The sequence below is a fragment of the Heliangelus exortis genome, chromosome 2 (assembly GCF_036169615.1).
Source record: "Heliangelus exortis chromosome 2, bHelExo1.hap1, whole genome shotgun sequence".
In the NCBI taxonomy this organism is placed as follows: domain Eukaryota; kingdom Metazoa; phylum Chordata; class Aves; order Apodiformes; family Trochilidae; genus Heliangelus; species Heliangelus exortis.
In genome coordinates, this window is record NC_092423.1 from 18,004,051 (window position 1) to 18,020,927 (window position 16,877).

Here is a 16,877-nt window from a genome sequence, read left to right on the forward strand (position 1 = left end):
AGTGCCTTTCAGTGCTTGCTTTAGTATTTTTTAGCTTGTTCTTAATTTCCCATATTTTTTCCAGGAATGCATAGTTTGGCAGCTTTGGCAGTATTATTTTGAAGAATGTTGTGCAGTTCTGTCAGTTTATCTCCTGGAGTTGACACACGGTTGGGGTGGGAAGGGAGACTGAGCAGGAAGGAAGGTCCTTGTTCCTGAATGTCATTGCTGCATAGCACTCATATCCTCGAGGATCACCCGGACAAAAGCTGAGTCAGAGCACAGCAGCAGTTTGTGCTACAGCAAGACATGGCCCAGTTCAGGATTTTCGACTGCGTGATCAATCACAACTGGAGTTTCATATGTAACCTCTATTGTGCCTGGAGTGGTCAGGTTTGTTGTTTGCTTATCCTTACATATTGTAATATGAGAACATAGTATAAGGAGGGGACGGGGAAAAAAAAAGGGCTCAGGTTGATCTCCCCACCCCCAGTCCTACTGAGGATGTAGCATTAGAAAGGTTGCTATTTTTTAAGGAGCTCTCTTGGGTTAAAAAGCATAGAGAGCATGCTTTGAGTACATAATAGTTTTTTTAACACTTTGAGTAGTTTTTAAGGTTGCTCTGATAGAGTCTTGAATTTTGAGGAAATTTCACTTGATGAATTGCACAAAAAGATAAATATCACATACAGGAAAGAGGAGATATGCCAAGATAAACTGCATTGTTAGTAAATTCAAAGCTGATTTGTTTTCCTGCTTTGAAGGGCTTAAATATCTTGGCTGGTTCAAAATACTTGATTGTGAGTATGATTTAAAAAAAAAAAGTGTCATGGGAGGTTGTTACATATTTTTTTAACATACAAGAGAAAATAAATTTCCACAGGATGTTACTGTTCTTAATATGGACAGATAGAAGTCTAATTCACTGACTTACTGTGGAAGGAAAAAAAAAACCAAAGCAAAGCAGCTGCCTGCATTTTGAATGGAAATGTTTTAAAATAGAATCCACTCATTAAAGGATTTGAAATAGTACACAGATGTAACATTACTTTCTGTATATTCTAGATATTACCTGTATTTCTTATATAACATTCAGACAGTCACTGAATTAAACTAATTTTATTCTTCTATGATGTAAAGAGAAGGTAAGTACTTAAAAAGTTGCAGTTTTATAACTGTAACTAGAGACAAGGGATTAAAAAATATTCCCTCCATACACAAAAGTCTTTTGAAACAATATAGCATTTAAAATACAAGCAGTCCGAGTGTGTCATGTCTGTACTGTAACTTCATCAGGAAAGTCTATTGCTGTGTGTTATTTTCTGTTTTTCAAATGATGCAGAGCTGATTCACAGTGTCTGGATTTTTTGAGTCATTAACATTGTAGGTTAAAGAAGTTTGTGTTCTAGTTTGCTTACACATATATAAGAATTCACATTTATAGGCAGATTTAATATGAAAATTATTTTGCAAACTTAGGAGAAATCAAGAAATAGAATTTTCATATGGGCAGTCCTGTGAAGTTTTAGAATGGGTTTGATATTACTTGAGGGAAGGGAAAGGGGGATTTTAATTTTTTTTTTAACCAGTTTGAAATGAAAGGTTTAAAAGAAAACTCCCAAATCCAGCACAAAGTAAAAAAACCAAAAACCCAAAGCAACAAACAAGCAAAAAAGAGCAGGGTTCATAAAGCATACAAACTGTTTATTACTAAGCTGGAAAGAAAAGCCAAGTGTTGGATTGATATACTTCAAATTACTTTCATGCTTGAGGCAGAAATGCTGCTGAGTTGTTTGATCTTGCTAGATTTTATTATTCAAGTAAAATATGCAATGCTGTGTTTGGGGGTTTCTTTTTTGGTTTGGGTTTGGCTTTTTTTATTGAAGTGCCTGTAAACTGTAATGTTAGTGAGTTGCTGCTGATACTTCTCTTTGAAATGAAGCTGAAAGGTCTTTTATGGGATAGTACAGTGCAACTACTCTGTTCTTACTGCACTGAAATGCCATGGCAGAAATGGAAGCTGTAAGGCCTGGTGAGAGATGCTTGCAGCTTTGCATGGCAGAGTTTCTCTCCACATTCTCTTCCCAGCAGTACTCAAGAAGGCAGCTGGTGAGAAAGCAGATGGGTGACCTGTGAATTCCGAAGACTTAACAGCTCTTTCTCAAGTGTACCCTTGAACTAGCAGAAGTTATGCAGCTTTTTTGGCAATTTCTGTCCATCCTGATCCCAGTAAAATGTCACGTAATGAATTACTGCTTGTGATTTGAGAGCTGAGGTGAAGGCTAGGTGAAAAGTTTTCTTCTAAAGAGCCATCAGAAATATATATTTAGTAAAAAAAAGGGAGGCTGTTTAATTGTCCCTGTTGTTTACTAGTAATTTCTCAAATCAGGAAAAAATAGTATTTTTATCTTAATGCTGCATCCTAACCTCTAAAGTAACAATAATGTTCTTTCAGCTGCATAAGTACTTAAATTTTGAGTTGTTAAGCCAGAGAGAAGTATTCATTCTGCAAAGTTGTGTAAACTTAGAGTTGGTCAAATTTCATTGCACAGAGTGGGCTTGACCATTGAAGTTGTTGGGCTTGAAGGAACCTCTTCTCATTGAAGACTCTGTACATCAAAGTATGTTAGGACATTGTGACATTACAGAAGCCAAGATCTCTTAATTTGGTATTTAGTTTTTTTTTTTTTTAACTTGAGCTCATTATTGCAGGCAACATTTTCTGTGAGGCAGTATGTGAGAATGAGATGTTGCAGTGCAAGCCCAGCTCTCAGATTACCTTCAAGCCTCAGAACGCAGCAGTGCTGCAGCAGTTGCTGCACTGCAGCTATTTCCCTTCCTTCAGAGAATCTCCCAATAATGTTAAAAAGCTTTTCAGCCTTCCACATGTGTCACTTAGAAGATGAAATAACAAAGGTGACTGGAGTCCTCCTCAGATACTTGCAGCTGGTAACAGTTTTGAAATGTGCTATTTTTGTTATCTTACTGTGCTGTCTTATTTCTGTTTATCTGCTGCCTTGAGGAGGGAGAGAATAAGATAAAAATCTTGTCTCATAGCAGTGCAGGGTGTGAAGGTGTCAGTTTCATTGAGTAAAAGGTGTAAAATCATTGCAGGGAAGTATTTGCCCACGTTACTCATTGTGGGAATTCGCATTGCTGGAGAAACACTTTGTTATGACCAGAAGTACAGGGGAGTAATTCAGCAACAGTGAGCAATTCAAGCCATAGAAACAGGCATGCAAAGACAGTAGTTCTGAAATCATAGAGTGGTTAGGGTTGAAGAGACCTTAAAGAGCATCTAGTTCCAATCCCTCTGCATGGGCAGGGATGCTTCCAACTGGACCAAGTTGCTCAAAGCCCCATCCAGCCTGGTTTTGTACATTTCCAGGGAGGAGGCATCCACAGCATCCCTGTGCAGCCTGTTCCAGTGTTTCGCCACCCTCACAGTGAAGAATTTCTTCCTAATATCTAATCTAAATCTATCCTCTTCCAGTTTAAAGTCATTGTAAGCAAATAGATTTGTATAAGAATAGATTTCTTCTCCCTTACAAACTCCAGACAGAGATGCAAATGTAGATTGTAATCTATATCAACCATTCTTACTGATGTATTCAATGCAGACTGTGAGGAAATACACAGGTCATGTATGATCATATCATAAGTCAATGTTCAAAAGCTCTTGGATTTGCAGCTAAACTGAAAATCCCATGGACAGACAGCTCTTTCCTCTCTGTCATCTTAGTGATATTTCATCTCTGGGCATGAAGATTTAAGTTGGTTTGTTTGTTTTTCAAGTTAATGACTTCTTTTTTCAAAGCATCATTTTGTCCATTATATATCTTTGTAAATTCAGTTGTTCACTGAAAAAGCTGCTTTTCTTCCTCTGTTGTATATGCACAATAGAGTACAAATGGAGGGCCTTGAAATAATTTAATTCAAGTCTTTGGTTATATGGCTTTGCATCATTGTATGCTTTTTTTTTTTTGTACAAATTCCAAACCTTTTCACTCTGAATTTAAGGCTTTTAAAACTTACAGTGCATTGATCTGCACATTATATCATTATATAGTAAGCTCAAATTAGATACCTTGAAACATGAGATTAGGACTGTATTTAAGTAGTGAGTTTGTCTGCAGGGGTTTATTAATAGTCTTTTTATTAGAAAGCTGTAAGACTGAGTAGCTCAAGCTGTATATTTAGAGGTTATTTTTGAGGAGGGAAGCTGTGTGGGTGGACATGTAAAGAATTTTGACCCATTTGTCTTAAAGTTTTGTGGTTTTTTGAGCCGTGTTCTCTGTGTTAAACTTTCTACGATGTTTAGGCTCGATACAAATAGTTCTTTTCTCAGGTAACAAGCTCTTAAAACTCTCTGCATTTGTCTAGATAAATCTTGTGCAAACAGAGTCAGACTCTGGTATAACAACTCACTTGCAATTACTTTTTTTTGAGCATGACAGTTTGGATTTTGACATTGAGGGTCAATTCCCTGATCTTCCAAAGACTTCCTTCTGTTTTTAGGCAGGTCAGAAACATTCTGTTGTACCTGAAATAAAATCTTAAGTAGAGTTGCCATATTGCAAGCTTGAATTATCTTCACAGCTTGAATGATCAGCAGGTTCGATGATATATTTATGCAGATGAAGTGGTGTGTCTAGTCTCTAAATTATTTCATTTTCTTGTTTTTGGAACAGGAATGAGAATATTATGGTGAAGTTGAAAAATTAAGTAGCTTCAGTAAGAGAAGATCAGCCTCATACTTACATTCACTGGAGTGCAGGTGTAAGGTGTATTTCTCTCCCAACGTAAAACCCTTGCTCACCATTGTTGCTGCAGCATGGAGTAGCCTAGTCCCAAGCACAGAGGTTTGCCATAGGTACAGAGTGGAAAAGTAGGTGTTCTGGGTGGTTTTACCAACTTAAACTGTCCTGAGTTGATAATTTTTGAACCAAGACATAGCCTCTGGCTAAGGTGAAGATAAATAGTATAAACCGAAGGAAATGTGTAGGTAGTTTCAGAGCTGATGATTGAAAGTGCTGGTGCACCTGGTTGTTGAAGTGGGGTTTGTGCAGGTCAGGTTTTGCACTGTGTGGTGAATTTGTTTTTCTTAATGGCTTCTGCAAAACTCACCTATGCAAATATATGTTAAAGCAGTCTGATGAATGTCTACTGGAAATTATCTGGTATATTTGTTCTTGAGAAAGTCCATGTTATTCTAGAGAGAAATTACAAACTTGCTTGAAAGTTACTGTTATTTTTGCAGTAGTGTACTTAGCTGAGGATATTGGCAGTTTATTATTCTCTCCCCATTTGTAGGAACCAGTATGGGTCATGAGGTGGCTTATATTCTTCAGTCCATCATAAAGTTCCCATAGGCTCAAAGAAGGGATGCAGGATGGCCCTTGACAGGCAGTGACTCTGTGCAAACCACCCTTATGATTTCTGCCAGGTTGCTGTGAAGGTTCTTTTTTAATGCTTTGAATAACTCAAGCATTGCTCTAGTGCTGAGGGGTAGATGCATGCATTCTGCATCTCCTGTCTGGTATTCCAGATCAGACTATAAGGTGAGGACAAAGTATTTCCTATTCTTAATAAGCAGCAACAGAACAAGCAGAGAAGGAAAAGCTTCAGTTTAGCTAAGTTAAGATCACATGATATTTTGCTGTTATGCTGCCACCCCTGCAGATGTTTCCTTTCTTTCCAGTTTAAAGGATGTAGCTGTTAAGAGGGGAGGCTTTTGCTAATGAGCCTATAAGAAAACAAGGAAGCTCTCAATTTGTTAGTTTTTAATATTTTTCTGACTATATTTAATACTGTGGGTAAATTTAAAACTGTGTGGGTCTTGTTGTAACTACTAAATGCAAGATGAAAAAGAAAAATTCATGGTGAAAATAGTTTGCATCTCTTTCCTATGAAGTTCCTGTACTTTCTACTCTGTTTCATGGTGCTGTTGATTGAAATCAACTGTTACTGTGTGGAAGTATAAGGCATGATCTAAATTGAAGTGAACTTAATTAGGTTTGAAAAGAATCTTGGTAAAGTAGTACAGGTTTTGGCTGTGAACAAGGTACTGCAAATATTATGGTATGTATACATAATACATAAAGTATACATAGTACATAAAGCTCATACACAAAGTATACTTTGTAAAAATGTATTACACATTTATATGGTAGATTCAGATAACTTTAATGAGTTAAAATATTCTAAACCTGATAGTAGCTGGTGTTTGAGTTTATATTTATGTGTGAGTTTATATTGAAGTGAGTATATATTTACATCTGGGTAGTTCAGGGATTATGTGCTAACTATGGATGAGTTCTGTTTCAGCTGTATTACAGACGTGATCATGCTAGACTTGCTTTTGGTGAACTTACGAGCATAGTGAAAAAAGTCCAGGTATCAGACCTACAGTATAAAAAAATCAGAGTAAAAAGCTATTTCAAGTGTAGCCAGCTTTGTAAAAGAATAGATTGAGATTCTTCCTGCTTCAGAGTAGAAAAACTCTTTCTGGATCTCCCCTGGCCTGAGTGGCTGCACACTCCTGTATTCAAGCAAGTATGTCCAGCTAGGCTCAGTTTATAGACCAAATTGAAGCAATTACAGAGTGCTCAATCCAGAGCCAGGTAATCTGAACAATTTTCAGTTGAACAAACACATGGAATCAACACTATGGACATAATCCTTTTTCAGACTGTCATGTCACTAAATCTTGAAGTGGTTTGTTACTCTAAAGCTAGGTATCTGTGTGTGATGGAGGAACTTGATTCCAAATGAAAAAGATTGTAAAAATCAAGATTTTTTTTTTTTTTTTTCATGTTTTGGCTTCTTCTCACCCTTCTTGCTTTTCTGTTTTTGAGTGTGTGTAGAAAAATTAATATAAATGTGGAGGTGGCATTTTAAGGTGAAGTGGGAAAGTAAGGTTCCTGTAGATAGCCCCAGCTTTGCTTTTCTTGGAGTAATAATGAGACTGACAAGAGCATCAACTGCTGTGCTTTACAGAGCTTTTACCATGAACAGGAGAGTTCAGTAAGGAAAGTTTTAAGGTGTGTAATTAGCTCTGTGTGTGGAGGTTTCTACTGTGCGTTTTCTATATGCACCTTGACCTTTTTGCCAAGTGAAATCCTCTGTCTAGAAAATACAGTTACTCTTTTTTGATTGTTTTTGCTACAATAGTAGTTACAAAAGTACACAGCAACACCGGTCCCTCTGTCCTTCTCCTTCATCCCTAAAGCAGCTCAGAAGCCTGCACGGGTGCATGGCAGCAATCGTGTCTCCTCGGTGTGCCTCACAGCCATCTGCTGTGCTGGCACAGATACTTTGGTTTTGAAAAGCTGCAGATTTCCCACTTACTTCATACATTTGGATTAGTCCTGTATCACTTTGTTAAACTTTTTCCTTTCCTGAGCTAGGTTTGAGGACATCATCTATCTGTGGGTGGGTTGTTTTGTTTGTTTTTGTTTGTTTGTTTGTTCTTGCTTTTTAAATTGGGTTATTCAGTTCTAAGCTGCATTTCAAAATCTGAATTGGTGTCCTCACTGATCTCTGGTGCAGGCAGGCTGCCACTGCCTTCAGTATTGAATTGAAAGAATATTCCAGGCTTGTATTCCATGTTGGTGGGAATCACACTTTTAAAAGAGGCAGGTTTGCTACCAGGGCTGCCTCCTCACAAATACCTGAATTAACTCTGGTCCCTTAAAAAGGACCTATAGCTGTGGCCACCTGGTCTTAGTGCCATAACAGTACTTACAATGATAAAAAGTGGGTTCCTGTGAGGGAGACACTTAAACTTATGGTCAGTACATCAAGTGATGTCCATGTCTTTATTGCCTTGCCCTTGCTCTGAAATGTTTCTGCTTGTTATGTCTATGAGCAAGACCCATTAGAGGGCTGGGTGAGGGAGCAGTGCTTACAGTGACCCACCTGCACAACCAAGGTGAGAAATGGCATTGCCCATCCTTCTCTTTCCTGTTTTCCTGTTGTTTGATATTGAAAACATTCATTGTAGTAATTGTCTCTCCATCTGGAGTCAAAAGGTTTTGAATCTTGCTCTGGAGAGCAAGTCCAGATCTTCAGTTTGTTTGCCTTTATGATCCTTTCCAGCTCCTGCATCACCCTCAGCTGCAGCTCGAGAGAAGTGTTAGTGTTGGGGAGTCTCAGCAGATATCCTGCACTTGACATAAACACCCCCCCCATCCCCTAAGAGATGAATGGGACTCCCTGGTGACTCTGAGAACTGGCACTTTCCCTGAACTGGAGAGTTGGGGAAGTCTTCCAGTGAAGACTGAGATGTTTGGGGTTTGTTGCTGTTGTTTGGTTTAGGTTTTTTTTGTTGCTGCCCTTTCCCTCCTGCCTTCCTGAAGAGCTGCTGCATAGAAGAGCTGTGACTCCCAATTCCAAAAGTAGAGTGTCTTCTGCTGTTAGTAGTGGCCTCAGATGGCCCTGCCTGTGCAGTTTGATCTCCCTGACTGCCATCTACTGATTGTTTGCATGAGGACTCAGCTGCATTTATCTCCACATCTTGGCTTTTTTCTGTGGTGAGAGCAGGTATGCAGCTGTTTGATCTTTTGGGTTTTGAGAGCTTGTTTACATCTTCGTTTCCAGTTTCAGGTTCTTTGTGGCAAGGCACCCTCCTCTTGAAACCAGCTGAAAACAGGCTCAGCAGTTACTAGCATTGGGCAGCCAACTCCTTCATGCATATTTCTTAAATATATATCACAGAAGTAGACAGGATGGAGACTCACCTTTTGTCTCATGATCTGAGGGTCTTGTTACCAGGTCCAGCATGGTCTGTTGGGTACAGTTCGTTTCCCTGTCACCCATTCTGCCACAGAATGGAGGAATATTTACGAATGTTCTAGGGTAGAAGACACTTTCTACTGCTGTGCTTCAGTACCACTCCATGTCTGAAAATGACTGATTTTTAGAGTGTTAGCCTTTAGGTAAAGGCTTATTCATCCTGAACTATGTTCACTCTAGTCTGCTACATCGTGGTCATGTCTAGTTTTAGTGAAATGCTGTTAATAAAAAGTACATGTCAGTACATAGTAAAAATTGGCAATCATGTTAATATATTCTATATATTGTTGTGTTGTATATATTGTACTGTGAGTTTGAATCACCTCTAAATTTTATTGAACTCATTGTCTAGAAAGAAGCTTTTTAAAACACATTTAGTAAAGTTCAGTTTGACACACAAAGATAATACACTTCACTATGCCCAAATAATATTTGCATTTTTAAAAGGTAGACAAGAAATGTACTTTTTGATGAAATTAGAAATCACAGGAATGCTTAATGGCAGGGTTTGAATATAATGTGAATTTAGAGAAGAAAATGTATCCCAGAGAGTCAGAGATTGCATAGGCAGACTCTCAAAACAAACTTTCAAAAAAAGTGGTATTTAAGGCAGACTCCTTGAATGCAGATGTCTTTACAGCCTTAATGATTTATAATGCCTTGTTACGAAGAGAAGGCCTGTGGAGCTACCAATCTATGCAGGTGGATGAAACTAATGCACATTTATTATGTATAAATTAAACAGCAATTAGTAATTATATAATTTTTTAACCTTGTTGCTTGTTTAGTATGAAGGGTGACTTTGGGATAGCATGATAAAACAAATGCTCCAGTTTGACACTTGAAATACTGAAATGGTTGGGATGATTTATTAGTAAACTTTACAGGCTAACTTTGGTCTCAGTAAAGAAGGGGCAGATTCAGATCACTGGTACTGTACATGCACTGCTGCAGATACTTAAGCTAAATTCCAGAGGTGCCTTAACAAGTCTAGTAGTACAGTATTAAATATTTAATTGGTGCTTTTCTCAGTTATTTTGCCTCTCTTCCTGTTTCCACATTCTAGATGCCTTTTTTTTTATGGTGTCAGCTAGCATCCAAGGTTCATACCTCTGTGTTTTTCATGTTCCCTTTTATCCTAAAAACTTGTCAGGGTGCTTTCTGATGATCAGGTTGAATTTTGAGATACGGATGATTACACCTTCTAGCTACCTTGTGACAACAGAAAGCATCGGAAGACTCCTTTGAGGAAAGAACATTGTCAGTTAATGTGTCCTTCCCTTTCAGGGAAATATACAGGATTTTGTCAACCATAAATGTCAGTTAGAAGTTCGAACCAGTTGGCATTTGATGTGGAGGTCTATAATTGTGTAGGTTTCAGGTTTTCTGCAGTTTTCCTGCATGTTTCTTTGCAGGATTTTTTGTATTGGTGGGAGATGTAATATGTTGCTGAGGTTGGAAGTCATGGAACTAATTTGTTTTTTTCAAAGACAAAACTGTGTCCTGGTTACCTGGAGGATGGATTTGCTTAAGATGTCATCTTTGTGTCAGTGATTATTTTTTGTCAACTGGGAATTCTTTCCCTCTGTGTAAGATGATATTTCTACGTTCCAGTCTGATTTAAAGATGTTACAAATTTCTTTTCTTATCATGGCTTGAGACCATTTCAGTATGTGATCATTGTTTCTGTTTTCAGAAATGTGGCCTTATCTCTTTGCAATCTTTTATTTATGAGCTTGAGAAGAACCAAAAGGAAAGGCCTAATTCTGTACCTTGTGATAATGATGCTGCTTTTGAGGTGCTGCTGAGATAAAACATTAGCTAGCTTTCTCTGGGTGTTGGTTAAGCCTCACTATACTGCAAATGATGATGGAGAGAATGCATCTCAATGAAAAGTTGAATAACCTTTTCTTTGGCTGTCTTAAATGTCTGTCTTTCTCAGATCTTTCTTAGAGGAAGTGTTATATGTTTTCAGAACACAGAGGAGCTGTGTGTTTTGGAGGGTTCTGGTTGCTTTTTATTGTAGTAGAGGACCAGGGAATCATGGATTGAACTTTTACTCTTGAGTTAACCTATGTGCAGGAGTCCAAGTCTGAGCCCCCAGGTCAAGGGGAGATAGTGTCCTCTAAGCACGGTACCTTTACCTTCGTCATTTCTGATCAGATAGGTATTTTTCAAAAAGTGTTTTTTGAGGGGTATATTTATTATTGCTTTATTTGACTTTTCATCAGCTTCTAGGAAAGTGATTTGAAGTTCTCTGTATGGTTTCAGTCTAAATGTCTCAATGGCTTATTACAACTTTATTTAAAAATCTTCAGTGGAAGAACTTGAATATTAAAGAAACAAAGGCTGACTTGCATTGAAAGGTGCCATTGGTCAGTTGGTAATGTTTTCTTGCCCATCTAGGCAGGTGGGCTTTTTTGTTTTGTTTTGTTCTTTTTCCTCCCATTCTGTAGCCTTAGCCAGAACAGATACAGATTTTTTTCTGTTACCTTTTTAAAGGACCTTGTATTTGTCACATAAAATAAGCCTTTTTTTCTCTAATATTGCACATTTAATGAGTCAGTTAACTAAGTGGTTGGATACTTGGATACAGAAACTAGGGAAAATAAATGACTTGATACAAAATATTTCACTATTTTTAAATAAACAGCATTTATGGTAGCACATGGAACATCCTGCCTTGGGATAATTTTAAGGAGTAATAAAACTATAGTCAGGATCAGTCTTGCTCCGGTTTGTGTCAGTACTGACTAAAAAAAAATAATAGTATGATGGCTGTTGAATCTGTGAAATAAGGTGACATCAGTCCACTTTTTCTTCAGCATATATCCATAAAGCTGAATTGCTATTCCTGGCATGACATTTCTTGATGGTGAAGCTAAAAGCTGAACATTGCTAAATGCAGCTGAAGCAGGCCCTGCTTAGAACAAGCTGTCTCCATGATACATATTTTTGGTTTGGGGGGGGGGGGATTTTTTGTTTTGTTTTTTGTTTTGTTTGTTTGTTTTGGTTTTTTGTTTGTGTATTTTGTTGTTGCTGTTGGGGTTTTTTTTGTTGTTGGTTTCTTATTTAAATAAATGCAGACTTAGGCTCCAGAAAATGTAGTTTCTATAACATTTGAAATGAGATTTTGATTTACTTATTTGTTGAAGTGTTCTAAATGGCAAAAAAACCAAACCAAAGAAATTTAAAAACGCTTCAGAGAAAAATGTCAAGCTGCAGTGTTTTTTAGAAGTAATGTTGAACCAGTGCACTGAACACAAAGATGAAATACAGATGTAAGTTGATTATTTGCACCAAACTCAAGGTAGCTTGAATGTTTTTTCTTTTCAAGGCATGACAGTGCAGTATATCAGTTATTTGTGTTCACTGTCATTTATCTCTGAAGATAGTATTTAGAAGTCAGAGTATACCTATTTATGTGTTAGTCATGAAATGAGTTATTTATTGATAGCTTGTGTTGCAGTTACCTATGACTGTCACAATGGTTTCTAGCATCCTCAGTGTAGGTTTGTCTAAATTGTTGTCCAGATTGCCTGTTCTAAATTGAAAGAGGGGCTTTGGAGAGGATGCAAGTTTGGTAAACTGATAAAATTGGAAGACTGATAAAATTGGAAGCTATTAATTGGAGATTCACTTTTAAGTGGATATAGTATAATTTACGAACATCAATGCTTTTTATAGATATTTTTTATATTTATATATTTATTTTTATATTTATATATATTTATAACATAATTCTGCTACTGTGTGTTAAACTCAGTGATTTGTGTAGTTCTATAAGGTGCCATCTGATTTTTCATGGGTGTTTCTATTACACAGGAAAAAAGGTTACATACAATATTAAAAACAAAGTGTGAATTTTACAGTGCACGTAAGCATTTGTTGTATGTCCTTGTAGTTACATATGACAGGAAATGATGCTTTGAGAGACTTTGTTCAGAAACCTTGCATGAAGAAATCCTGAGGGAAATGGTGCTCAAATGATTTTTAGTAGCCTCTGAGTCTTCAGTCACTGAACTTGATTGCATGCATTCTGACTTTGATTTAGAGCATTGAATCTACATAGACATATTCAGTAAGGAATATGGCATAATATTTGTTTTTGTTAGATTTTATATGTAATGAAAATAAAACATTCATTTTTAGTTCTCTTGAAATTCAGATGATACAGGTATATATTGTACCTTATCACTAGCAATTTGGTTTGCAAGGAGAACCATGTAGCAGCTCTGCCTTCAGTAATGTTCTTGCCTATGCTAGAGATGATTTGTTTGTTGCTGTCTTGCATCCTTGTTTTTTTTTGTGTTTCTGAAAACTTTTCTTGTTCCTTTTGAAGGATTTCTCTGGCAAGGGATATTCTGGTGGGTGTGATGTGGTTGGACGTGTCACAGGATGACTCAACAGATGTTGACTCCTTTCTTTATAATTCCGATCCTTGTTCATCGTGGTGACTAAAAGTTGCTGTTGGTGATCATGTCTCACATTTATTAATAATATTGGCTTTTTATGTTGCCCTGTTGACAGACCTTATCAGAGGGTCCAAGGGTGGTGTGGAAATAACCTTCCACTTCTCGCAGGTTCTTTAAGAGATAATGATTTGACTGGGGAGTACTGTTGATTACGAATAGCTGTTAGATCAGCAACTTCCACCAATGCTAGAAATTTATGTGAAATTACAAGGAAATAAAAAGTTCTCTTCTTAATAAAGTCAAATGCTGCACCTCTCATTTCTCAGACCTGGTGAAGTTCTCTGTATAGCTGTATTTTAAACTCAGGTTACAGTATTCTTACGTGTAAACCTCTGTGATCAGTTGTTATACATACTAAAATTACCTTTAGGCTCATTGTGGAGGCTTTTGTCAGAATAAAAGATGAAAATGTATTGTAGACTTTGTTTTTTCAGTGCTACTTTTAAGCTTACTGTTTACATGCCCATAAAAATATGTATTTGCTTATTAAATTTTTTTTACCTTCTGTCGTACCTGCAGTTGCTTACAGTTGTTAAAAGATTTGCATCAAGTGTTGTCTAAAAAATATTGATAGACAAAAGATAGCAGAAGAGTGTTAAACCAGTGGATTGGTGCCTGTCACTTAGTGGGAAGAAATCACTCATTTTTTAAGAGGCCAATGGTAATTTTTAATTAGCAGCTATTTCTTTTGCCAGTTTACTAGGATCAAAATGTTCTTACTGGCTCTGTTTTTTGTGCATATCATGAGATTGAAAGACTGAGGAGAGCCCTTTATTTGTGCAGAACCAGAAAATGCTGTAATGTTCAGAAGCTGAATAGATTGGTGGGGAGCTCCTCAATAACAAACTCCATCCTCAGGCTAAAGGATTATGTAGCTTCAAGTTAACCTTTACATTGCTTGAACTTTAAATCCATTCACCTTTGCAGTTCTACAGTCCTCACTTATTTTTCATTTGTTAGTTGCTTAATTGCAGTCTTTCTGGTTTCACACTAACACTTTAAAATGTGGATGAAGATGCTAGATGAAGGCAGACTAGGCTTGATATTTGTTATCCTTCCCAAAAGCTGCTGATAATCCTTCCAGGCTTTTCAGAGGAACAGAGTCCCATTGGGCTGCTCTGGGCTCTGCTTGTTCTGGTGCCAGAAATGTCTCCGTTTCTTGTCCTGGCTCTCACACCAAGACCCCTTCCTATTTGTGTGTTCTTTCTCACTTAAGGAACAGGGTTGTTGGAGGTAGAGTTGCTGACAGCAAACTGTAGCATCTGTGTAGAGATGCATCCTCTGTCATACCTGAATGCAAAATGTTGTTTTGGTGGGTTAACTCTGACCAAGCAGCTGCAACATTTTCCTTACAGTAGTGTGCGTTGCTATCATTGTGATTAGAGTGGAAATGCTTTGTCTTCTCTGTAAACCATGATTGGAGTTGGCTGTGCCCAACTCGTCCCTACGAGCTGCAGTTTGAGATCCCAGCTGTCAGGCTGAATCAAAAGGGATTATTTTGGAGCAGCCCAGGAAGAAAACCAAGCAGTAAATTCTGACACGTATCAGCCAGTTTCTGAGCCACAGCAGCAGAGCTACAGAAGGACAAGAAGACTATTATTTGTGTTTGAATACCCTTTGAATAGGCTATAGGCTCTGGTATCTAAATTTGTTTCACGCATCGTTGAACTAGAATATTAAGAGGAGGGTCATAGGGTTTTGCATGCTTTCTTTGTATGTCTTTTGCCTTTGATTTGAAATGTTGTGTGTGGTTCACTTTGAAAACTGAAATGGAAGATTTCATATAAGGCTGAGAGGATAAATATAATAATGTTTCTTGAGTCAGAAGCATATAAAATTACCCTTAAGAAAAAAACCCAACATGCCTTATTTCTTTGCAAGAGGAGGGGTTGCAATCAGATTCTAAAAGGAAACTAGATGTTTTTACTTCTGTATTTAGAATATGCACACTGAAATGCTCAGATAAAGTAACTAAGGATGGAAAGAGCAAAGGTAAAGTCAAAGATGCGACTAAAGGAAAAGTGTTTTGCTAAAGAAGCCAAATCAATTGGATGTTCTTCAGTTGGTTTTACTTGTTTTAAGTGATGAGATACTAGTCAAGAAAATCATGTCTGTATTTTAAGTGAGGAAAAGAGGAGTTTGTGAATGTGCATGTGAACTATGTGCATCCAGAAATAGGGCTCCAGAGGACATGCATTTGTATCTAAGTAGAATGTAAATTAAACATGCGAGCTGTAAACGTTTCTCCTTATTCTTCTGAATAACGTTGCTACATGTTAACTTTCTTAATATCTAACTTCATACAAAATTTCATAGTAATTTTATGTGTGATATATGAGCTGTAAGGCTGAAAGGGATGCTGTTTTACAATAGGCATATTTCTTTCGAAAATACTAGTGGTCTTCACATTACTTTGTTTGTTTGGGATTTTCAGGTGCCCAGGAGTTTTTGTTTGGGGTTTTAGGGGTTGTTTAATTATGCAAATTACTACTTCTGTGTGTGTCTTTTTTATTTTAGGCATCAAAAAATAAAGATGGAAAAGAGCAGAGTGAAGCTATATCACCATCAGAGGAAGAAGAAACGTTTTCTTGGCCTGGTCCCAAAACTGTTGTACTGAGGAGGACATCTCAGGGTTTTGGCTTCACCTTAAGACACTTCATAGTTTATCCTCCAGAATCTGCAGTTCAGTTTTCTTTTAAAGTAAGTGAAATTAATAATGAAGCTCTTTTTATATAGCTTTGTTATAGTTTTATCATTAAAAGTCCAGCTTGCTTGAAAGTAAATGTATGTATAAATGTCTTATACAGACGAATGATCCCTTGTGTGTAGGGTGTGTGGATTGCTTATTGCGCTGATCTGTGACCATACACTGACCTGTCCAAGGAAAATGGAATTGACTGGATATGAGCTCACCCAAATTAAAATATTTGTTAGCATGGGTAAGACCAGTGCAGAATATGGAAGTATTTCTCTAGACAGTTTTTTTTATCCAAAGGCAGTGTGATGAGTCAGTATACCCTTTGAACTGCAGACTTCAAGGGTGGAAGGCTAAGGTTTTTTTCTTTATTATGTTTTTTTGGTTTGGTCCCCCTGCTGCCTCAGATGAAATTTGTCATACCATCATAAGAAGAGAATAGCCTGGAAAAACATGTGTTGACTGTACTTTCTAAACCAGTAGCCTAAAATTTATGTACACTAGGAAGGTGGGGTGATTTTATGTATTAAATTCTTTTTGCTAAAAAGAATCTGCAGTTCCCTGTCAGTCAAGAGATAAATGTGTGCAAAATATATACATGCCCTCCATTAAAGGACAACTTTCTTAAATAAAAAACTGTAAAATATTTTATATTTTAAGTTAAAGCAAGTAGTTCTAAATGTTAAGTAGCTAATTGGTCTGCATTCCTCAAGGGTGCATGTGACCGAACCTCTTGAAAGTTGCTGTTGTAACTGATGTGAGAAAAAGTGTATGTAATAGTGATAGAAATTTGAATATTGGGAGATTTTTTTCTAGTGAGTTTAAATAACATTGGCTTGTTTTAAAGTCATCAATCATGCAAGTTCTCATAATCTATGCCATTTCTCATTTTTGCTTTTGCTTTTCCAGTTAAGCAGAAGAATATTCTTATC

At 37.1% G+C, this 16,877-nt stretch overlaps 1 protein-coding gene across 6 annotated transcripts in view; it reads left to right on the top strand.

Moving 5' to 3' along the window:
• ARHGAP21 (Rho GTPase activating protein 21) overlaps positions 1 to 16,877 on the top strand; it is a 107,217-nt gene that overhangs the window by 30,609 nt on the left and 59,731 nt on the right. For all 6 annotated transcript variants that reach the window (XM_071735010.1, XM_071735013.1, XM_071735011.1 and 3 more), the window contains one exon: positions 15,768 to 15,950. In XM_071735010.1, the coding sequence (XP_071591111.1) occupies positions 15,768 to 15,950 (183 nt within the window). The remainder of the gene's footprint in view (positions 1 to 15,767; positions 15,951 to 16,877) is intronic.